General features: G+C 29.3%; 1 protein-coding gene across 1 annotated transcript; it reads right to left on the bottom strand.

Moving 5' to 3' along the window:
* Positions 1 to 3,305: 3,305 nt before the first annotated feature.
* Positions 3,306 to 15,025, bottom strand: LOC139089127 (uncharacterized). Its single transcript, XM_070638566.1, has 4 exons — positions 14,839 to 15,025; positions 11,305 to 11,552; positions 4,469 to 4,642; positions 3,306 to 4,351 (listed from the first exon to the last, which is right to left on the bottom strand). Exons 1-4 carry the CDS (start codon positions 15,023 to 15,025, stop codon positions 3,986 to 3,988), a joined length of 975 nt encoding a protein of 324 aa, XP_070494667.1. The 3' UTR covers positions 3,306 to 3,985.
* Between the last annotated feature and the right edge of the window lie 11,500 nt (positions 15,026 to 26,525).

The following is a 26,525-nucleotide window of genomic DNA, read 5'->3' as shown; positions in this document are numbered from 1 at the left end:
ATACCCACTTGTAATTAAAGCATCTTTCGACAACAACAGAAATGTGAAAGAAATGGAATTTAAGAATTATTATTCTTATGGATTACACATCAGATTATTCCTCATAATGACTTACACTTTACAGTTCTTATTGCTTTCATTTTTTTTAGTCCAACATCTTCTCAAGTTTGACCATTCAGAAATATTCAAAAAAAAATAACAAAAATATGTGTTCTTTTGTAAAGCACCGGCTATTTACAGATGGATACTTTATTTTATTAAAATGTGATGTGGCATTAATCAGCGCCACCCATTTATAAATACAATTTTTATTTTTTTGCACTTTAAATTTTTCTTTTCAATTCTATTCTATCATAATAGAAGAGAGAGAAACTTGAGACTCAGAATGAAGTCTTTCATGTTTTCATAAACACATGTCAGAACGCATTTTGCCACCTTGTTGGTGTATTATAGTGGTTTTGTTGCGTTATGCTCGGGTTTCGGAAAATGGAGGTAGAGAAGAATGGAGGTAAAAATACAAAAAAGTCAAATATTAATTCTTGGTTTAATTCAGTTAGATGGATGATTGATTGTAATTATTTGAATATTGTAGAGTTACAAAAGAGGAATTCATCTTATTGCATAGCCAAATACGAAATTAAGAATACTAAATTTGAGAAATTTAAAAACTAAATTAATTTTTTTCCAAAATTTAATTTTTTTAGAAATTAATTTTAAAATACTCAAATTAATATTTACAGTTTAATGACAAAATTAGAAATTTTTGTGGATATTTTATGTAAATAAATTTTATAAAAATAGAAAATATGAATTTTTGTCATCACCAAATTAAATATTTTGTTAAAGTTTGAAACAAATTAAAATTCAAAGTCAGTTCACATAGTTAGTTGATCCATGAATTTAGATATATATTTTTTCAACTTTGTAAAAATTTTTGTTAAATTTCAAATTCTCGTTTCCTTTCGTATTTTTGAAACATAATGACGATGGTCCGTGTTCCCATCATTTTAATTGTAAGTCAGCATATTTAAAGTTAAATTCAGTCAATTTGAGTTCAAATCAATCGACTATCCCAGATGTGAAATCATGAAATTTTATCAGATCATCAATAATTTCTCATCAAATCGGCAACATTCATTCAATGCATTGATTAAACTAAAGTTTCTGCCAAGAGTCGATTTAACGTTCTCGAATTATGTAAGTATTCTCATTTTAATCAACAGTTAAACTTAATTGATGTCTGTTATTATTCATCTATATTAGACTCTCCATTAGCCTTACAAATTACAAGAGTTGCAGAGACAAGTTTAAGTATTAAAATTTTTGATCCTAAAAAAATCAAAAATTATTTTTACAAAATGTAAATTTTTAACCATTTTCCAAACATTTTCACGAGTTCATTAGCATAAAAAGTCCAAAATATGTTTCGATATTAAGAATCCCTAAGCACACGAGTATGTGCTCTTGTTTAATATTCCTCTTTTTTTTTTTTTTTTGTTTGATGGACAGATAAATTAAATAAATCCCATCCATTCACTCTGCATTCTCTCCTTCTTCTCCATCTCTTCGTCTCCTCAATCATTATTAAATATCAAGACAGTGGTATATACGTATCGACATGAGTGAGATCTCACTGGAGGTGCTTCAGCGCTATGCTATATTCAAGTGTTATTCAAGAACGTTGTTTTTGGCTTCTTATGCCGCCACCTTGAAAATAATTGTGAAGTTATTGATGGACTCCCTGCTGATTTTTCCATCTCATCCAATATTTACTCGAATTTCTCGTTGAAGGCATTGTCGAATTTAATTTCGTTACATGATAAGTCTGTGACAATTTTTCATCCACGGTGAGACTTCTTTGTTAATTAAAGAGATTGTTTGTGTGTTGATAAAAATAAAAAAAAATATTTTTTGAGTCACTGAGAATAAAAATAAATTTATGAGAATGAAGAAAAAGAGACACAAATACATGTAAAGGTTTGAGGAGCTTTCGGAGAGTGAGCGGATGGATTACAACGAAAGTGACTCTCTTTACCCGAATTGCAAAAGCTTTGGTCCACAAATACTAATGAAAATTGTTCAAATAGAAAGGAGAAAAAAGAGAAGATCAGCATGAATTGCATTTTAAAACATTTATTTCTATTCATTTTTTAGGATTAGATAAACATTTATAGCAATTTTATAATTTGATTTTTGAATTTTAGAGTTTTTGAATCTTTCATCAATTTTTAAATTTTTAAAAATTTAAATTGTTAGGATTTTAATTTTTTGAAATTTAAAATTTTAAGATTTTTGAATGTTTGAATTCTTGATTTTTTTTTTAAATTTTAAGATTTTTAAATTTTTGTATTCTTGAATTTTTTAAAATTTTAAATTTTTGAAATTGGGTGTTTCTGAGTTTTTTGAATTTTTAAATTAGTAAATTTTTGAATTTTTGATTTCTTGTGTGATTTAAATTAAATTTTTCAGATTCTTTAAAATTTAGATTTTAACTAAAAGTCAATTTTAAGTTGAAATAAAAATTAAGATTTAAACTTTAAGTTCAATTTAAATTTTTAGTTTTCAAATTTCAAAAATTTTTAAACCTAATCTAATATTTTTGAAACATTTCAATCTATTTATTTTAAAATTAAAATTTCTAATCTGAAAAAAAAAATGTTCAAAATATTTTTAAAATCCTCAAATCTGAAAAATCCAATTTAAATTCTCTAAACTACATAAACGACAGTTGATACAGTTCCAATAAATAATTTAATGTTTGTATTTTATTTTAAATTGTACACAATAATATTTAAATAAATCTAACAGCTCTCATAATTTTTGTCATTTTTACACAAGTTTTAGGAATTTTAAATTCTCATTTTAAAGGCAAAGAATTTTTTTTTCATGTAAATACTTTGAAAAATTTTGTCAAAAAATTTTAAATGAAATTTAAGATTGAAAATTAAAATTAATTTAAGGATTTTAAGTTAGAATTATGGACAAAAAATTTTAGAATTTCAAAAATTATTTGTCAAAATTTGAGAATAAATTTTTAAATCATATTTTGAGCGGGGCTAGGCATTCAAAATTATGACATTTTTTAATTATTCTACTTTTTAAATTTTTGGATGTTTTCACAAAATAATTTAAAATTATCTAATTTTAACTTAGTTTCCAGCACATAAAATTAGAATTTTTTGTCCACAATTCTCAATTTTTTTTCAACTTATTTCAATATTTTTCAATTAATAATTTCAACAAAATCTGACAAAATTCTTCCAAGATAATATCATAAAATTAATTTTTTTTAATATAATGGCAATAACTATGTTGGATATTATATTATGATATCTAATTGAACATGCGTTGGGATTGTTTTTGTATCTTAATATACAACAATTTTTTTAATTTTTGATTAATAAATTAATTTGTGTTTCTAACATTTACATTACATTTAAAGTGCTTTTTCTTATATATACATTAGATTATAAAGAATATTATTAAATTTATTTGAGATAGCGAATTTGTTAAGAATAATTTTGTGGAAGATTAAATCAAATTTCGAGGATTTTTTTTGAATTTTCAATTTGAATTTTTGCAATTTTTAAATTTTTTAAAATGAATTTTTGGTCTTCTATTTTAATTTTTTTAGAATCACAACTATATCAAATAGTAATGATTGAGGTTTGCTTTTTAAAAATTCAATAATCCTTTCTCAATTTTGATTCAATTTACTTTAAAGTTTTCCTTTTTAAATCATACAATTATAATACAATAAATAGACATAAGCGTAGCATTAAGAGAGAAATTGTGATGCAAATTATATTTAAGAATCCTGCTTAAAATATATAGAAAAAAAAACGATAATAATCACTGGTATTCAGCTGGTTGAAAAATCAATTTTGTGCATGAAATGCTGAATATAATTTAGGATGCTATCATGCATTAAACCAAGCAAAAGTCTATCTAAAAGCGACATTTAAACATCGATTGATAAAGTTTTTTAATTAACGTTGCTGTATCTTGCAACTATTAAACTCAAAAGTTCATTTGAATATTCCATCAAATTTTCATATTCACGATAAATGAGCCAATGATTAATTTTAATTAAATCGTCCATTTTGAATGGCGTTATGTCCAAATCTGTTGTGGGATTAATGTCGACATCCAAAAAGAGTTCCTGAATGTTACATAAGACTGTCTTGATTCCTTCCGTGACATTTTTGAATAAAATTTCACTGTTTTGTAATTCTTGTTCTTTCAACATTCCATCCTTTGTTCTTGCCATTTCAATCCACTTGTTGACAATTTCAACACCGACGTAAATTCTTTCGAGTCGTTGATAGATTTTTCCGAGATATTCAAATACCTAAAATTGACAAAGTTTGATATTTGTTAGACATTTTAATCTTTTTTAATTTTAGCTAATTTTTGAAAAAGTTTTTGAATTATTAGCATCAATAAGACAATCCACAACAACACCTACCTTCTTATGATCTTTCCAATGAACAGCCTCAAGTTCAATTCGATGTTCGACAGGAATTTTTTCGGAATACTGTTTTTTTAATGGCACACCTTCTGGGTGAATCCATTCCGGAACTTTGTGATGCTTCCATGATTCATGATGTTCTTGGACTGTTGTGTTCCACATTACTTTTATCTGGAATTGAGAAGAATTGAAGATTTGGTTAGTGTGAGTTTTTGTTGAAATTTATAATATTTTATTAAATTGTTTTCATCAAAATTGACTGAGATTTTTGTGTTTAAGAGAACGTGCAGTTTGAGTTTCTGTGTTCATGTGTAATTGCTTGTGTGTGTTTGATTGCATTAACTATAATTTCTAATATTTCATAAAATTTTAATAATTTCTTCTAACACATTGGGATGCTTGGATTAGTGATTTCCACATAACTTACTGCTCAAATCAATTGGAATCTAGTTAAATCTAATTAGATTTTGAATCATATTGCTTGTACTCAAATAGGAATAAACACTTTTTCAATAAGCTTGTACTCAAATAGGATTCAAAAGTTATTTAAAACAGAAGCTTCTTACTAGAATTAGCTTTACTATTGGAAGGTTTTATAATAATTTTGAAAGAGATTTTTCTATTCTTATTAGATTTTACTTTCAAATTTGATTTAAATAAAGTTAGTATTTAAGATAGAATATTGTGAGAATATAAGTGACACAGGGTACTATGAATCTGCCAAACACACAAACTTGATTCACAATTCTGAATTCTATCATTTAAAAGTTGCACATTTTAAAATTAGAGAGTTTAAGCTGGATTCTTAATATTCAAAGCTAGATTTGGACTGTAATTTTATATGAATTTGAGTCAACTTCTCTGAAAAAAAGTCAAATCGCCTTCACAGACATTGAGCATTCTCACTTAATTACATAAATGAGAACGCTAATTAGGATATGCAATCATAGCAAGTGGTGAGCTTAATTTTGATAGCAAACCGATGAGTATGCTCCTTGTATATTCGATTCGACTTCAAATTCTAATTTTTTAACATCAAGATTAAATAATATTAGTCAAACACCAAAAGATAATCATCAAAAACTCCACAACATTAGTAATAAAAAAACCAAACCGAAATAAAACAGAAATTCCGTCACAAAGTTAAGCGACAAAAGAGGAAAAGAACCAAATAATGCACACAACAATCGCATCGACGAAAATGTCGTTTTCATTTCATTGAAGAACCTTCTACTTCTCAACAATTTTTTTTATATATTTCTTTCACTTCATAAGTTAGCCTACAAATTAAGCATAAATAAGTGAATGAATAAAAAAAATAAAGACCTAACACGTCTGCTTGGCTTCCGAAAGGAAGTTCTTTGAATGCGCAAAATATTTGACACCGATAAAAGTATTGATATTGTTTATCAAAATAGTGAAATGATTCTTTGCGTTTCATTCATTCATTCTCATCTATATTTAGTTGTACGCAATTCTTCTGCTTGCTCATTTAGCTTCTTCAGTCAGTCATCAATGCCAATTAAACATGAATTGAACATTCTTACTAGTACGGACTTGTGTGAATGTGAAATAAAGGAATGAAGAAGAAGTTTATAAAATGACATATGATAAGTGCAATTATGAGAAGTTAATTTGTCACCATTATGAGGCCTCGCAAAACACTTGTCAAGTTGTGTGCATTCTTTTATTGCACCTTTTTAATGCTGCGCGTCGTGCCGCATATCTGTTTTCTTTACTCTTCTTCTCGTTTTTTTTTTTCATCCGACATTGATTCTTGTGCGTGTCGGAACATCCTGTCCCAGAGGCGGTCAATAAGAATCTCATCAACAACAGCAAACAGTCAACAATAAAGCACATTTTATTGTATGACAAAAAAAAAATTAAAATTCGAATGAAGTGACAAATTAATTTATTTATTGCCATAAAGACAGACATACGTATAGAAGATTTTTCATTTTTGATATGATTCAGTCAATCAATACATGTCTTGTTTGATAGTTAAAGTGAATGTTTTTATGGACAATGTAAGTTGCTATTATCGCTTTGGTTGACTTGCCATTATGACTAAAATTGGTTGGAATAATTGTTCTTTTGTGTTTTCTAAAGGGATTCTAATGTTTTGGGCGAGTTTTTAATGGATGTCATTATGTGGTGGTCCCGAAAGACACATGAAGTAGAATGGTGGGAACACATGGTGACCTAGGAGTATGGCGCTTTGTGCATATGGCACTCCAGGTCAGCGTGAGTCTAGCGTGAGGCCAGATTTCACAGAATCAGAGTCTTTAACTCAGAATTGTGCAGGTCAACAAGTCAGATTTTTCACCATTTCTACGGCATGCCCTATTGGTGTTTTTCGAGATTTGAATATTCAGCAAGATGACAGCAACTCTATTTGACTTATATTTACTGTTAAATTCATTTTCGCGTATATATGTAGCTATGCGTATTCAAGCTACAGTATTTAGTTTCCTGATTACTTATCTTTTTGGTCATAATTGAAGTTTTTAATGTTTTGAACTTACTGAAGGAAGTGCGGTGGTTTTTATCAATTTAAATAAAAAATGGCGATTTAAGGTCACCAACTCAATGGAAAATAGATATGCTGTATTCAGCGATAAAGCCAGTTTCTTGAGATTCATAAAATCAAAACTTTTCTGCTTAATTGAAGTAAAATTACTAATTATGCTGGGAAATTCAAGAATTCTTCTCATCATAAGGATGAATATAGAACGCATATTAACCCCATTTGGTTCTTGCTCGTTGAAAAATGTCTATAGTTACCTTTTCTTTCATAAAGAAACACTCTAATGAGGGTTTTGAAGCACATTTCCTATCCCAAGATAGTTTTTCATGTTTTTTGCTCAGTGTTGTTAAAATTGTTTCCTGAAATTGTAAAACCTTGACTTGAAAAATTCTGATGTTTAAATTATTAAGTTTGACATGCAGAATTTTATTCCCGAGCGTATTTTACAGCATAGCATATGAGAAATGAATTGAATATACATTTGATGAGTTTTGTGAAGTATTTAGTAATTTATATAGTTTTATGGAATATATTTTTTGATTATATGAGCTTAAAAGGTAGTCCTGAGTAGGATATTGTGGCAAATCAGGTTCAATATTACAAAGTATGACCAAAATGAACGTCATGGTGCCATCAAGGAAATCATCCCTTCGTCAATTTTAAATCCTAGTGTCTATGTTTGACCACTCGAGTTTAAGTGAATGTCTGATTTTCATATAATTTCAAAATCAGCCGTCACAGTGTCGTCAGGGCAACTTTGCACTTTACCGTTAATATGATGGTGTAACGGTAAGCTAACGAGCACTGTGTGTTGTTCGGGCGAAGATTTCTTGAGTGATGCAATTATAATTTACAAGCATATAGGACCAATAAATATAATGTGTATTTTCATGCAAACAGTATAAATAATTGATGAGTAGTTAACGGTAGTTTTGACAGTATTTTATATAGCAAGAATGGCGCTAAATTACAGAGAAGCTCAAATCGGTTAAAATCCGACACCAAGTCAGAGTCATGCAGGCTTAGTGTTGGTTTTCTGATTGATTAGCTGATTTGTGCTGCTTTCTTTTATAGATGCACTTTGACCCCCATAACCCCATAAAATTTCCAAACTTATTCAGTCAATTTTTACGACCAGAACTCACAGTTAAGTGTATAGAAGAGGAAAAGTAATAAAAAGCAATAAAAATGGACTTAAGAATGGAAACAAAAACAGAAGGAAAGAAAAATTTACATAATTTTCAAATCATTAATTAATTCATAGCGTCATGTGTGCCATTCTTATACATTATCATTAATTTTGATGATGTTTTGTTGCGAGAATGATGTCTAATTTATAACTTTGCACAATATTTAAAGTATCTAAGTGAAATTAATGCGATTATTGTCCTAAGACCAAAAAGTGCTGAGTAATCATTACAAAAAAAAAAAAATCTTCAACTAACAGCAAATATATAAAAAAAATTTCATAATTTATTTGTTTTATATCCGGTTATTACCATCTCTCTTTCCCTTTCACACCCATGAAGTCCATCTGACAATGTTGTTATTGCTTCTTTGGAATATAGCAGAATTTTTTGTATTTGTTTCCGTTTTGTATCGCTTGTTAATGCTGACGAAAACGAAAAGCATTTTGTGTGTAGAAAGACAAAAGAGTTGAGAAGAACGGCAAAATAAGTGGCATTTCATTATAATTTTTTTTGTCGCAAGTTCATACACGCGAGATATTATTTTTTGCATAGAAAAATAGCCAATTTAGATATACACCGACATTCCTTCTTGTTTTGTTTACCTTCAACAAGGAACTGCAATACTGCATTGATTTTTTTTTCAATTGAACTTTGCAATTAATCATTAACGTATTGACGTCGTGACCTGAATTTTTTTGAATGTCGCATGGCGCGGCGCTGAGAAACAAGTGAGAAATCGGAGCATGTTATGCTGTTAAATTGGTTTGTTTGTCAAAGACGTACGGCACGACAAAAAAAGAGAGCAAAGAGAGTGAAACCGAAAATGAAAATGATGTAATAATATGACTAATGAGTGCAATTCAATGGACAGGTGTTGAAATGTATTTTTGTTTTGCTACTCGATCAGTGCAAATAAGAAGGATGTTGATGGCTTCTGGTATGGAAATTTGTGTGGGGATTTTTGAACGCATTTTTAGATTGTTTCACTTGAATTTTGAGGAACTGAACTCAATTAGAGTGTTGTTTACTAGTCACTGCAATTATTAATCTGTTTTTCCTATAAGTTCTCAATTTTTGCAAGCAACTCTTGAATGACCTGCTTAAAACTCGCCAAATATCACTTGAATAAGTGTCTCAAGTGGACTTCTGATGAACAATTTTAAAGTTCATTGGCCAAGATAATCTGTTTGGGTATTTCAGGGGGTTTCCCGATTCTGGACTCAATTCTTTGCCAGACATTTAAGATGTTGCTCTAAATTACTCTTAATTACTGTGTTTAATGCTTAAATATCAGTCAATTAGCACTTATAAGTCTATAATTTACCATTGAAATTATCGCTATAATATTTAATGTCCAAACATAAACAACATTTAGAGACTTGATCAGCGAGGAGAAAAAAAAATCTTTGGCGACGGAAAGTCTCGCGGAATTCAATTTTATTGAAAAATATGTGTGCATTAATATTTATTTTGTGAATGTGTTGCAAGTTTTATAGAAAAAATTTCCATGTATGTTACACACAAACAATTTTGTTAGTAATATGGATAGACATAACGTAACGTGATAAGTCTAACGTTCTACTGAAAAACGTGTGCAAGTTTTTAAGTGACAAATTGGTTATTTTTGTATAGATTTTGTAATAATTCTGTGACTTCCCAAGTGGATATGAAGCTCATTGAGTTGATTGGCACTTGGAAATAGAATGGTTTTGAGCTTGATATAGAATTAAGTTCTTTTTGAAATTAATATAGATGATTCGACTAGCACAAGTCGATAAATGGATCGAAAATCGAATCATGCAACAAATCAAAGTCATGCAAATTTGAAGTCAGATTTTTGATCAATTGAACAATTTGTGCTATTCAGTTGAATGCTAATATAGAACCAAATTCGATGATTTTATATTAAGCGATTGTCACTGAATATTCAAATCAAATTCTGCCTCAAATCTCAATATTTTTAAATTTCATCTCAAACCATGATTGGATGATGCTGGAAACCAGTTGTATTCAACATCAGTACGAAGACCGCCTATAAGGTTAAATATCACATAAAATTCAGTCTTTTTAAGATTTCCATTAAATGTGCAAATTACATCAGTTGAGGACAATGATAATTTATGGTTAATATTTTACGGAATAATGTCATTTGCAGATTCAACGTATTATTCCATTATTAGTGGATATGAAGGTACTGGGGCGTAGCAGTGTTGAACGCAAACTTTTAGAGGGTTTTTCAATTTTTGACTTGAAAAATTCTAGAAAAATCTCAAATAGGGATCAATTGAAGTCAAACTAGCCATGTCCACTCAACCTCATTGAATACACTTGGAATATCCCCCTGTAAATGAGTATCTGTTACTGTAACCCGCTTTGTCTTTGAGCAATTCATAAGATTTAATCTGCGGATTCATAAGACTAAGCAGTCTCATTTTGCCATCTACTTCATGTACTCAACACACATGTTATCACTTAATTATATTTAGAGAAACATTATCTTAAAATAAAATGATAATCAACTTTTATAATCTATTTAATTCTTATTTATCTGATAAGCATATACCAAAAATAAGCTTTCCGAGAATTGACTTCATTATGGCTTTGGAAATAAGATCTATGAGTTCAAATGTATCATAAAGATAAAATTTTATCAAATGGATTCACGTGTAGATTTTTTTTATTCGTTAGACGTAAATTGATATTCTGAAATGACGAACATTGTCTGCTCGTATGAACGTATTTTCTTGGATGGCATGTAAAAATTCATTGAAAAATCCCTTAACGAAACCAGTTTGTGTGACATCATCTTGGAAAGTCAAAAAGCCCTTCAATACGTTAATTCTTTGTTCTGGCGTCATTAAAAGCTTTATATTTATAAATAAGTCAAGTTTAGGTGAAAGCAATGAAAACTAAATAATATCAGCATGTGTCAGGAGAATCTAAGCAAATATTTACAAAATAAATATGTTTGAGGTACTATAACTGTACATAAACTACCGCAGTGTGATGCATAAATCATGATAGTTGGCAAAATAATAATTTTGTCAACAACTTTTGTACAATTTTGATGATTTGTCATTATGTATGATAATTAAAAGCATTTTCTTTGTACTTACATATTCTTCACTTAGTGCCTTAGTTTGAACCAGCGTGTCTTCACATGAGAGCAAAATTGATTTCAGTCTTTCTTTTAAATTACGATCATTCATTTTTGTAATTCTATCACCGAGATCCGATCCACACTTATGATTAAAAATCTTTCCGTTTTCAAATCTCTTTCTTGAAATGATTGGATTAGCCTCACTTTGATTTATTGATAATATAAAATAAATACTTAGTACTACTGTTAAGTAATTTAAAAGTCCTGAAAAGATACAAGATAAAAAATATATTTAGTCTTACGATAAGTTCAAAGTTGATTATAAAAGATTTTGTTATCTTCAGACTATTTTATTCTAGTCTGCTTGTTTGATAAAAGATTGGACTTAAATATGAATGTATTTTTAGAAACGTTTGTCCCAAACTGCACGTCTGCAGCCTTGGATGAGCTTTATGGAAAAGCCAAAAGCTTCAAACCTTGAAGATACAAGTCTGCGGTTCTAGGCAAAATCCTAATTTTAAGACTCATTATCAACGTTTTTTATAAAGTTCTCGTAATAGACCAGTTATAAGTGATATTATATCCCTAGCAACACAAATAAAGAAGGCTCCACAACAGAGCTTTCAAGACTCAACTAAATCGCATTTGATAACACATTATAGAAGCTACCGACATGTAGATGTCATTATCCCATCCATCTTTATTAATCCTAATCGAATTTTAATTAAAGTTCTAAAGGTGACGAGCGAAATTTTATTATCTCTAATATTTCATTGACGCAAGAAATAAAGACTTGCAAAATTAAAAATTTCCACATGTCAATTAAATAATTTTGCAAGGCTTTGCAATCCTCGTGGACGGTGATTAATTTCTTATCGTTTATCGTATGCAAGGTTGCATAAAAAGAGCATTTTCCTGATTTGAAAAATATAATTGACTTGTTTGGTGTGATTTGCCATATATTTTCGCAAATTACTTTGCTGTTCGTAAAGATCAATTTTGATCTATGGCTTCCTTCGTTAAGACTTGCTTTACAGCATGCCAATTTAAAGCATCAAATCGCTTATTATGTCAAATTATGTGACATATCACAAAAATATGTCAAAATTTGTCGAACTTATTTTATATTCGCACATTAAGCTGCATATCATTCATATGTTTTTGCCAAGTCCTTGCAATCCCAATCGTAAAGCAGATATAACATTAATTACATTTCAATAAATTCAGTTCATTAATATAACATCCATAAAATACCCAAAAATAGACAATTTCATACTCCATCGCCATATCCATGACCAGCCGACGCACAAATCTCCATTGCAACCCCATCAACAAAATATAAGCAATTATAGAAAAAATAATAATTTTAGATATTCAATCGATTATTATATTAATTAGTGGATGCATCAGGCAAAAAGTCAATTCTAATTATATTGTGCCTACATAAAATCATATATCGGATGTAGTTTACACCAGGACAACTGATTTTATATTTATACATGAGCTTAGTTGTCACGTATATACTTATTATGATGAAAAAAACAGAAATCATAATTGTTATGACGATAATGATAACGATATTATGGGATATTGTCGTCATAGAGATGACAATAAAAAGCGATTTTCAGTGAATTGTGAAAAAATTCTTAACATATTAAATCACATAATGATAAAATGTCACGAATTATAATTAAAATTGCTATTGAATATGACATTTTGATCTTGTTAATGAAATTGCAATTATTATCAAACATTTAAAATTTAAAACTTTATGAAATGGATTAATAGAGACATGAAAAATGAATGCATCAAATTGATGGAAAGTCCTTATCAGGTATAAAATTTATTCATAACGCCCACAAAGTCAAAAGTCAGTTAAAATTCATTAACAAAAATTTAATGTCTCTCATCTTCTTATTCACAAATCAAAAAAAGTCACCCAAAAAATAAAGAGATTCGTTAATGAAATTTTCATTTGTGTGGGTGGGAGGAGCAGAATTTAGAGTCAACAATTTTTTGAAGTTCAGGTAGGATTGACAATTCTGAGAAATTGATTTTGTGAATAAATATATGTTCTATTATGTATGTTATTTGACTTTGTGATGTAAAATTTGTTTATTAATGAAATTAAATTGTTTTATCAATTTATGTAACATTCCAGGAATTTAAAGTTTGTTGCAAATTATGAATTGTGTAATAGAATTTTGTAAATATTTTGGTTGGGGGTGTTCGGTGGCATGCAATTCTGGTGAGCTGGAGATTTTGGATTTTTGGTTTGAATTTGATATAAATTAAGAGTGACTTATTAAGTGATTTTGATTGATTTTGATGATTTTTTTGATATTTTGATGGAGTTGAACTATTTTAAGTCAATATTTTGAACAGACCTAAGTCATGTGAATGATTCTGCCTCAATAAATGCAGTTAGTGCAATTATCAATTGAAAATAAACGTAATGATGAAATGAGTTTTGGTAACTTCAATTTTTAATAGTTTACATAATTTTATTCATTAATATTTAAGTTTTATACTAAATAATAAAGAGATGAAGCATAATTTAAAGTCAATTTGAATTTTAATCAAATTCTGGTTAAGGCGACTTTAGTTGATTTTTTCATAAAAAATTCTAGTTGACTTAGAACTCTGTGGCAATTTAGACTGAATTTAATTGAATATTTTGCTGCTTTTTAATAGCTTTAGATATTTGTCTAACATTGAATATTAAATATTGGTCTAATATTGAAAAAATTTAGAAAATTTGAAATTGTAACTTTTTCGAACTTTAGAAATCAAATTAAATTGAAAGAAATATCAAAAAATTACAAAAGTAGAAAATGTACGACGGCATTTCTCAAATTCAAAATTCTTTCACAACATATGAATTAAAAATTGCAAAACAAGTTTAAAAGTTCTCACTCAAGACCTCCCAAAAACCAACAAATCTTCCCACAAAAATGAAATAAGTTCGTCGATCTTTAACATTGAAAATATTGCATACTATTAACTACATTGTAGCATAATCTCATAAAATTCATAAATATTTACAGACGTAATTTAATATTTATTTATAGTTAACATTCTTGACGAATTCTTGACATTATAGAAAATATTTGTAAGCAGAGAAAACTTCCCCCGTTTCTACAAATCAACTAAAAAGCAATAGAACCAATTTAAAGAAATATGATTCATCGATGTGGAGCTGAAGAAAAAAAAAACTAAAGCCAATGCCATAAGAGAGTAAAAAAAAAGTTTTACTCGCAAAAGGTGTATTTTCCACTTTTTTTTTTGAGCGGCGATCGTCAAGTGATTCGTCATCAATTTAATTTTCTTAGAAAAAATCGCGTGCGGCCAGCGCCAAATAATATCTTCTTACAATTTACCAAACGATTTTTTTTTTATTATTTTGCGTACAGCTTCCGTAAATGCAACATATTTCTCATCGCGAAATTCAGTTGCGGTCGCGATAAGAATTGCTGAATATAACACATAATGATGTTACATTGTTGTTGTATAGCCCGTGATGAAATTTTGCATAACAATCCTTACTTACTTTTCGAACAATTTCTATGGATTTGTACACTCCGTAGTGTCGATCGTTTTGTGAATTTAATTTGATTCTTATCACAAATTTCCTCAATCTCATTAAACTCTAAATTCGATGATTTTGTCTTGATTTTAAGCAGTGATACTGCCGTTCTTGAGTCACGATTAATAATCTCCATCATATTGGTATCCATTATTTATGCAAATAGTCTTATTCACTTAAGTTAATTAATATTTTTTTTTAGTTAATATCACACACAAAACTTTTAAGTCCTCTTAAAAAGTCTTTTTTTTATTCGACGGCAAAAATTAAATTATTTTTTTTGCAAAATTTCTTTTAAAAATTCTAATTTTTCATTAAATTAATCACAATAATTTCCATTCACAATTTTTTACATTACTCCACCACACAAAAAAAAATTTATTATTTATTATACTAGTTATGTCTTGATCGTTTGATGATTTGAATGTGACTGACGAAAAAGTGTTATCTGTTTTGCCTTTTTTAAAACTACAAACGTTGTCGTCGTAGTCTTACTTAGGGTAGGAAAAAAAATATATATATCCGCACATTCGAATGCTCAAGCCTTTATATATATGTACACAAGTATTGTAAAGTACAACTATTTGATGCCTTTTTTTTTTCAACTGACTTCCAATATGATTTTTCTTTTTTTTTTTGTTCGCCTCTTATACTTCTCTCTCTTTGGCTTGCGATATTTATTTATAATAACATCATAATAATCCCACTGAAGCCATATATACTCTAAAATAAGTGAGAGACACACAATTTTTTGCGCAGATATTCTCTTTTCTTTTCACACTGCTTGTAATCAATGTACTTGACGTTTTAAATGCTGTTGACAGTATTGTTGTTGTTGTAAGCATCGCATTTCTCTGTCTTATTTTTTTTTTATGATTTTGTGATGTATTATAGTATTTCTAACCAGTCGATATGCTAGCATTCGTCTCTTTTTATGAATGACGTCGATATGTCCAGTTTTGAGAGATATAATTGCTGTCCATACTCTCATCAAACTCTCTTTATGTCTTTTACACACATGTCTTATTTATGCGATTAGCAAATCACATCGTGTTCAATATGCGAGTTTTATTTAATTATCTATTTTGATATCTTATTAATAATCGTCGCATCTTCGTTTACACATACACACGTGCATCGTGTGTCTCTCTTTCTCTGCCTTAACACTTTTGCCTTTGGCAATAAGAGAGATGTTAGGTATCAATATGAGATATGGTTAGGTAGAAAAATAATTATTTGTAAAGTGGGAAATTTAAAAAAAAAAATTAAAAATTGATTCACAAATACATTAATCAATGAAATTGCTTCTCTCTTTCTTAATTCCTTTCACTTTTTGTCTGTTCTAGTTTCTATCTTATGTCTCATGTCCTTTTATTATGAATGGAATAGTCGTGTAGGTAACAAAAATTAATTGACAAAAATTTTACCTTAATGGAGTCAATTTTTAATTGATTTGATATAGAAATATTTTGACTTTTTTAAAAATATTATGATTAATAATCAATCAAATATTTATGTTGATAAAAACTTTTGAAGAAAGTCATTCCACTAATTTTCTTCGTAACTAACAATTACAGTGCATTATGAAATTCATCTTCAAGAAGTCAACTTGTTACTTAAAATGGTAATTCAAATAAATAACGCTGATAAATATATATTGATTTAGGCAAATTTTAAAAATTTGAATTAAATCTGCATACGTCCAAAAAATTCAAATTAATCAATACAGAATGGTTTCAACATTTGTAATTCTTATTCTCATCACCGTCGAAGCATCTTAGCGCCGATGACCCGTCAATAGTAATAACATGGGTGAATTTATTATCAGAGCGAAAATTCCGTCGCAATTTGTACAAAACTTTCGTAAATTCAATTCATTAAACATTATTTTACATACTTATGACAAAAATTTAATTTAAAATAAAACATTTAATTTATTTTAAAAATTTAATAAATCGTTTTTTAAAAATTTTAATTGCGTTTTTTAGATTTTTCAATTCATTTTCTAAATTTATTTCATGTCTCGACATGTTTCGGTGCTCTAACTAGAGCAAGATGTCATGGCTTTAGTTCTCTTCCCGGGCGACTATTTTCTTAAATTTTAAATTTTTATAACTAATTCAATAAGTTGAAAAAAATGAAAGTTAATTTTTTGCAAAAAATTTTAAATTTAAAAAAAATTAAAAATACAAGAAAATTTCAAAAGTTCATAAAAATACAGTTTAAAAAACTTTTTTGAATTCCAACAAATTTAAGAATATTTTTAAAGCTTTTTAAATGATGCACACTTTACAAAATTTACAGTTCTCAACACAACATTTAAAAAATCATTTAAAAATTTCCTAATTCACCTCAAAAATTTCTAATGCAGAATTTCATTACCATCTCTTAACTTGTTTCATTCAATATATCCGTGACTTTTTTGCGAAAATAACATTACATCCATTTGGCATGTGATATCTATTAGTGCATACTTGGTAATTTATTTTCTAGGCAACCATAAAATTTGATTTTATCATTATTGAGCAATCAAATCAAATCAAAAACATTTTAATTAATTGTGTTTTTTGATTTTATTAATTCAATTTAGAGCAAAAATTCATAATGAAATATCACATTTCACAGTTCACCGTGAATCAAATGGAGATCACTTTGGTAGGATTTTGGATCCTCCCAAACCACCCTTTCCCCATTATGTCTGAATAAGCTCCAAGCTCTAATATATATAATAGATCATACGATTTCCTACTTTTGCCTGCAATAAGTTAACGACTCCTCAAATTTTGAATAATTTTCAAAACGAATATGTAACTTTAACCAAAATTTTCTCACAGTCGTTAACAATAAAATAAAACGTGCAGCTTTACGCATCTGCAACCATGTAAAAGAGCAATAATCATCTCCATACGTGATATTTCCTATTCGATTTAAATGTGCAGTAAGTTGTCTCATAAACTCACTTAATAAAGTAAGTATCGTGTAATGACGAGATATTATGCATATCATTGGCCTTATTTCCTGAGAATTTTAGGCTCTTTCGTGTGAATTTCTACGTCAGATGGAAACGCCTCAAGAGCAATTCATGATATAAATTATTAACTTTTAATAATATTTATGTAATATTTAAGAAATTAAGTTTAATATTAAAGTCTCAAGAGTTTATTTTTAGCAACTCTTGAGCAGGTCTCTCTTTTTTTAAAAAAGTGATAATAATTAACAATGGATTTTCATATCGACTGTCCCGAGCAAAACAAATGGAGACGGTTCCGTCATGGAACTTTAGAAGCATTGCCACGGAACTTTAAAAAGCTCCAGTAAACCCCTTTCATTATTGCCAAACGGAGGCTTATTGAAGCCTTAACAGCTCCGTGGTGGAGCTTTCTTCTCTTGTGTCCATCGGGTATTGATAACAAGGAACATAATTTTCACAACAAGGTTTCGAATAAATTAAGATCATTCCTGCCCCGACTTTCCTAAAATTTGGCTAAATTTCGATCAAAATATGATGAATCTGGCCGAATTTCGGTCGGTCTCATGAACAACTCCCAATAAAATATTAAAAATTGTTATCACATTTTTTTAATTACACGACATTTTCTTATCATTAAAAAAAAATTAAATAAATCACAGTACTGAATTTTGCCCAACATAATACGTCAGCATATTATTGCTTTGTTTTAATTTGATATCATTTGATGAAATATCTTTTATTTTGGCATGATTTGATGAAATATCTTATCAAAATAAATAGTCGTAAATATAAAACATCGAAGAATCAAATGACTGATAAGGACAGAAACTCATCGTTTTCAAAGCAAATATATCAAATGAAAATTTATTATCTTCTTTTTCCAAAAATCTAAGAATTGAAGCTGACCGTTCCCCACACTAGCTTATTCTCACAAATCCGGTACTCGATCCCAAATCCGGCACCAAGACCAGAATTTAGACACAGTGTCTTAAATCTGGCACCATGAAAAAATTTTGTATCGATAAACCAATTTGTGCTATTCGGGATTGTTCATAACTAAATACTGAATCAGACACCCAACTACAGCATTAAACTTAATTTTTAAATGAACATAAAAATTTCGTTTGTAATGCACGATTAACAATTTAAGTTTTTAATTAAGTAGCAATTACTGTCACAAATTATTGTCTTACAAAGTCTTCATTAAATATAGTGCCGGCAAAATCGGGTCTTGCATTTTTAAAAATTTAAATATGATATGGACAGGAACAAATTCCTTTCTTGTGAATTTTTTAAATATTTTTTAAGGAAGTTTTCGAAATTTAACTTTTTGTGAATTGAATAACATTCCTAAATAGCACCTTTATATGTCTTCATCAGAACCCATCGGCACTTCATTGTGCTAGTCAGGATAACGTCTGAATTTCTATGACTCAACCACAGATCCATGACGGTCAATCTATTGAAGATGCTTGCGCAAAATTTGTCGTCATCCTATAAAGTCATGTGTTTTATGTGCCAAGATTATTATAACGTAGCTCGTGACACAATCTGTGAAAGTAGCTTCTTTCTAAAGACGTATTAAGGACGTGTTTAGGATTTATCACGTCAGGTATGACGCTCAAACTAAGGTGAAAATAATTCTGAATTTTAAACATGAATCTTTCAATTTTTGACATTATTAATGGGATGCTTGAGGTTATTTTGGGGCACACCTATGTGTCTCAGCGTCGAGAATGCGCATCATTGATTTAGAAGAAGACTGACCGAATTTACGCATTGAATTTGAAGTCAAAATTCTTTAGAAGAGACGCATCAATTTGGAATTTTATTAAATTGCGTACAGAAGAGAGAATACATTGGATCAATACTGTAAATACGCTGTTGCTAACCGAACATTGACCACAATAGTAAAACCAAATAAGCCATAATCGTACGTGTAGTTCCACACTACACAACGCTGCATCAGCCGTAATAAAATTTTATTTTTAATGCTTTAATTATCAATTGATTATTTACAAGGCTCTCTACACCAACAAATTACAAATGAATGAGCATGTGAAAGGCCAATCGACCATAATATTTTGACGTCATTTTTCTTGCAGCTCAGGTTATTAAGGACGTCAATTCAGTGACAAATCATGTGAGCCATTCATAAAAATGCAGAGAAAGAAAGCAAATAAAATCCACGTTATGTGAGAGGAATTTCAGGTATTTCCTAAATGATCGCAAACGGATTACTGTTTCTGGGTCGATAATGACCACGTAAAGTGCAAATAGAAAAAAAAATAAAAATTGCACAAAAAAAGAGAGGAAAAATTGCATTGAAAAAGTGAAGTGGTTACCATTGAAATGATGAATGACGTTTGGCGCTGACTTACCAAATCTATTGCAGTTGATGGTGAAATTCGAAAAAATGTGAAAATTTTAATTTTAGGATGAATTTGCTGACAAAATTACATAAATGTTTAAGTTTCAGACATTCATTGTCATGGGATTAGGAACCAAAAAGACAAACGTAAAGCCTTTATAGTATAAAGCTTAAACACCGTAATGGAATTCCATCTACGTTATTGGAAATGTCAATTTTACGATATTTTCTTCTGGACGATTCCATTCAAAGATTTAAGATGCTCCAAAAAACCGGTTTTTATACACAATTTTGGGACTGTCACATGAATACGTAATTTGATCGAATCATATCTCATTCCTTAACGTAATAAAGTCATAGTTTATATTTTGAGAGAGGAAATCCCAATTCAAGTATGTATTTGTCAATGGATCATTGATGATAAATATCAATTTGTCTAAGAAGTGCCAAAATTTTTATGACTTAATAAGAATGTTTCAAATGTGGAAGCTTAATAAGCTTATTTTTGGCTGGGGATTTTAGAGGATGTTTCAACAGCACTTGTAGTTTTAGTATTTTAAAACCAAGTCATATAGAATCATAGTTAGAAGACTTGTAGAAGCTCTGTTAAATATGGTTTTAAATCTGACTTTGCAAATGGTTAAAGAACACATTGACAGACATAGATCTTGATCCTATGGGGCAAAAACGTTTTGCTGAGAATTTTATATGGGGCAAAATCATTTTGCCAAGAATAATTTCTACAAAGTAAGGCGAAGCTTGGCCTACCAGTGAGACTTTTTATGGTACGAACAATGTTGCCATAATAAACTTTATCAACTCTTGGATCATCCTAATAGACAAAGTTCATCCTTTCTTAGTACAGAAAGACTACTACAGTACCTAAAAGCTGCCTCTCTGTCTGTTAGGCGGTTCCCTAGTGAACACTAGTTGTGCTATTTGGGTTCTTAATTAATCTTTTTTCGAAATTCTAATAAATCAAATTTTCAATACAAGAATTGTCCATCTAGCCAATTTAACACATTATGAAATACATCCTAATTCTTATGACCTAAATTCCCATAAACGAATATATTACGGTGAAGAAAGTAAAGAGCATACGTTGGTATTTGGGTTAAAACATTCGTGCATCATCATATTATTATTTCGAAGAATGATTCCAATCTGATTATCTCATCAATGAGTTTAAAAAGTGAAAATTTCTAAGGAATAAAAGATAAACTTAATGAAATTATTTAACTTTATTAAAATGTTTCTTAATCGATGATTACGGCTGTTTATTGTTCAATAATGTTTAACAATACGGTAGTTGTCCAATCATTTTTTTCTAAGCTCAATAATTTACAACTGTGTAGTAAATTACGTAATTCAAGTTCAAAGTTAATGGAAGATTCTCATCATAAAAAACGGAAATTCCAGTATGTGAAATCACAAATTTAGAAAATTTTTGCTTGTTCATTACAGGAACTTTTAGGAGCTTCATGTGAGTTCCTTTTTAACTGTCATTATACATTTTAAAAAATGTCCATACTGTTATGCCATTTTTCAACAAATTCACAATTTATGAATGAAAACAGACAGACAATTAACGTATTACTCATTAATATCCATATGACACCTCAAATTTAATTAGTATCGATTAAAATTATTACAAAATCGGAATAAACGTGTAATGAAAAACAATTTACGTTCATTAAAGTATCATGTGCAGCTCATGTGAGGTGAAAAAATTTATGACCTTAAAATTAGCTCACTGAGGTATTTACTAAATAATGCATTTATGTGTCTATTGCAGGTGACTCATTATTGATGTTTAAATTGAGTATTGATGTTAAGGAATCTTGGATTTATTAGAAAACTAGTTAATTTTTTACTGTGGTTAAGGTAATGCTGATGAATTTGAATGACACATATTCATAATTCCAAAAAACCATCTATTAAAAAGTAAATAATTTCTTTGATGTACTTAGTCACCAAAGGGATGAGTATGAACTTTAAGGAAAATCTTGAATATTTCATTTTTACTAATATGTCTTCTGCTTTGAATATTGACGTACTTTACTTATTCCCTTGACTGAGACTCTCGAAAGACCATTGAGAGCGTCTAAAGCTGGCTCTATCCTTCAAGAACTTCTTAATCGTACGAACATACAAAAAGTAGCATTGAAAGGAATTAGGTTTCTCCATATTTTTGGGAAATTTGTCATTTCTGCTGGAAATTTCCTTAACACGTAAAGTGACCTCTTTAAGGTACCTTAGTAATCTTTCTGTAATATGGAAGCATTAGCTTTGTCTTTTAGTATTTTGAACTATCTTGGTTTAGAGATGATTGATAATTCACTGCCAGGGAAGCATTTGGGATTGGCAATTGGCAAAGAATATGCAACAATAGAGTCCGTTTTAAACCTCAACTGAGAGAGACCATGTATCACAGATGATACAGATGATACGGCCAGCGAATTTAGCAAGCAAGTAAGAGATAATTAACTCATCAAATATGCTACATGACAATCAGAAACATTTTTCCAAAATAATCATTAGAAAATGTGATTTTATTATCTAAATTATATGCGGTTTTCCTTATTAATTAAGCTTTTCATGATAGTCATAGACTAAGCATAATGAATCACTTTATAAGTCGACTCAATCAAGCTGAGAGAATGCATTTAATGATGACTTGTTTACTGCTACAACATTGCGCCAAAAAAATGAATCATAGTCGATTGAAATCTGAACAATTTCTTTCACGTTACGGATTTGTTTTTGTTTATTTCTCACCAGAGAAAAATTTCATGGCTAAATATTTTCATTTTGGACGGATGATGAAGAAAAAATTCTAAGGAAATTGTTGCTTAAAATATTTCTGTGAGCCATAGATACTTGAAGATCGTGGATTATTTAATCGGGAGAATTTATGATTCTTACATCATCGTTGTGCAGTAAACAGAACTGATTCATCTTTAAGAAATGAAGATACACTAAGTGGCAGGGACGAATTCAAGGTCGGGGGGATTTTGGGGGTCAACCTACACACCAAATTCCTTTTTTTGGGGAAGGTTCCTCAAGTTGTTTGGGGTTTACATGAAAAAATCCCAAAAACCCTTCCTACATCTTGGCGACCCACGCATACCCTTCCCATCCTCATTGTTAAGCTGATTTCTGACTAAGCTCTTTAAAATGTTGAGTCAGTTCTTATTTTTTTTTTCATCTTAATCCACATTGAAATTCAAAATAAATTCTTATCATATTTTCAAACGCCAAAAATATTCGCCTAGGTCAGTATTCATCTCGCATATTTAACACTCAATCGCTCACGTGCTAACTAAAATCTATTTATAGCCACACATATTTCCAATGAAACACAAACATTTTCAATATTTTTTTTATGAATGAAATTTTAAAATGACGTCAAAAACGTGAGATTTGAAACGTCTCAACATGCGTTCGAAGAGGCTTGTCTGTCGAGTTTGGCGTAGTGGAAATAAAAATAAGCTTTACAGGTTGTTAGTGCTGTAATCGTATGACTCATAGCTGTTGTTGATGGTTTGAACAGTAATTGCTATACAATACCAACAGCTGGGGATTTTTTTTTCTTCTCATTTTCTCTCTCATTTAAGCGTCACTTGTTCGTGAACTTGATTTCTTTCTGGTTTCTCGTATCCGCATGAATGAGGGGGATTTGAGTTAATGAATGAAATGCAAATGTGTTATTGCGCTCACGTTTTTTTTTATATTTCACACAATGTATTATGTTCACCTGAAATAGCTAGTGTATAATACGCTATGTAATGATTCATGAAGTATGCTGGTTCTATTGATTTATGTAATATTGTATTGACTGAGGTATTGACTTTAGTGAAGAGCAATTGTTTGGAAAATTTGGATAAATCATCAATGAATTCTCGTTAAAACCAACGTGCGTCAGAAAAGTTGTTATTTTTGAATTCATTGCACAAAACAAGTGGAGGTAGATTTGTTGTTTTTTTTTAGGATTAGCTGCCATGGATGATTTTAAATGAATTTAAGTAATTAGAATAATAGATTTTAGCGATAATGATGTGCACAAAGATTACGACTGCACCTCTATCAAACATTTGAAATGATGTTCGGAGTCCATACAATCTAAAACTTGTTGCTATTATTTGTACCCTCTAATCAAAATTTTGACATATTATGAGTGAAGACTTCATTAGCAAACCATTTAGATGCCTTATGGAGCAATCGATAAGACTAAAATTTGGTGTGATAACTCGAAATTCGTTGACTAAAATCCTACCATTTCTATATTTGTGCCTTTTCAGAAGTTTTGATAGTGTTAATGGACGATGACTACTTAAGTTTCGATCATTTAATGGAGGTTAAGGAGAATTATGGACAAGAAAAAAAAATTAAAGTTAGTACTTAAAGTTTGAAACGAGAGCTACAAGATTATCTTACCAATAGAATATTGATAGAACGAATTCTTGAATCTGCCCGATTCTGCATAGAAATATAGATTCATAAACATTGTAAATCAAAATATTGTAATATGCAAATGGACAATATAGTCGAGCATGCATACACATAAACATTCAAATTTATAAAATCACATTCAAAAACATTGAGGAATTCCTCTCAAACTCCATTTCTGAGAAAAGTGTATCAAATACAAGTGAAATTCAGCTGACTGATAACAAAAAATTTCAACATAATTTGGAGACTCCCATAAAAAACCATACGATGCAATCGTTTTTATAAACGCTATATAAAACATTAAAATTTCTTATCATCATTAAAATATTTTTTATTTTTTATTCTCTCTATTTCACCATTGGAGTATTTTTCACATGTTTATGAGTAGTTGAACGAAAAATTTTTAATAAAATAAAAAATAATTAATTTCAAAAAACTGTAAGCCTCGATTGAAACCACACACGGCATACGGTTCATGATATTCTTGGCGGCATGAGAGTGCATTAGGGCATCACTACATCACTATGTCAATGATGAAACATAAAAAAACTGCTCTGATTAAAAAAGCTAGTTTCAGCCCATTTTTGAGGCAAAAAACTAAATTTCCTGTATCGTGTTGCTCGGTATTATTAAAATATTTCTGATTGGTCAACTGAGAATCTGGTGTAATCACCCACAAAATTGTTCACATGACGCTCTAGAGATTATTTTCTCTTCGTTCTCTTATCTACATGTGAACGAGATTTGTGCACGCTTTTAATATGATGTAATTTTCAATAATGTAAAAACCAAAATATGTGGTATTATGTTTGACGGTCAAAGTGAAATTCTATTTCAATGTGAATGTTTTATAGAATTATAGATAATAATCTATTGTATCACGTTTACTGCCGATATAGATTATATGGTAATTAAAATTTTAAATGCATAGTTTGTATTTAATTGCTTATTTAAATTTCTGGATAATTTTTAAAAGTCAAGTTGATTCTGTAAACCAAAAAATTGACAAAGTATATCAAAAAAATACTCCATATTAACTTAGAAACCCATAAAAGGCCTTAAATACTTTGACTGACTAAGGTGAACAATTAACTGAAAAATTCCTTAAGAATTACTGAAAAACCATTTGATATTCATCGGGGTTTTCTTTAAATGATTCGTTTTGTTACTCAGTCTGGTAAGGTCTTTTAACTCGTCTTTTAATCTTTTGTTATTATCAGAAAGACAATATCATATATAATCCTTGAAGAACCCAATATTATGAAATTGTACCCAACACACGATCTGACCTTCGTAACTAACTATGAGTAGTTCGGATACCCAAAGTTCTATCAATTTTGATTTCACGATACTCAGTTACTAACTGCATGGTTCCAAAATTTGGTCTCCGCAACAAAATTACAAACCCTTTTCCCCCTAGACGTTACATAAGTTTCGAACAATCCCAAACACATTGTAAATGATACTAAACTTTAATTGGATCCACAAAAAGAGAAGATTTTAATATTTAAACATTATGTCAATATTAATCAATAGACTATCCGTAAATATTTCTCCAATTCATACCCAAAAATTGTTTAATTTATTCAAAAATTCATTCATTTGTTTTAGGTGATTCAACTTTAAAAATCTGTGAGAGACACCTTTAAGTTTATTCAAATCAATGAAAATATTGCCAGCTCATCAAATAAATAATTCAAGTTTATTCAAAACTTATTTAATTTTCATTCATTCATTCCACAAAAAAAGTTATTCACAATTGTGAGTACTTAATTTTATTGGTTTTAATTAGACTTAATTGCTCATATGATTGAAATATTCATTTCAGTGTTGAAATACAAATACAATACGCCGGTT

The sequence above is a fragment of the Chironomus tepperi genome, unplaced genomic scaffold, assembly GCF_022539635.2.
Source record: "Chironomus tepperi strain 1889 unplaced genomic scaffold, CSIRO-AGI_Ctep_v1 contig_175, whole genome shotgun sequence".
Classification (NCBI taxonomy): domain Eukaryota; kingdom Metazoa; phylum Arthropoda; class Insecta; order Diptera; family Chironomidae; genus Chironomus; species Chironomus tepperi.
Note: the sequence above shows the minus strand (reverse complement) of the source record. Positions and strands in the feature narration are given on the sequence as shown.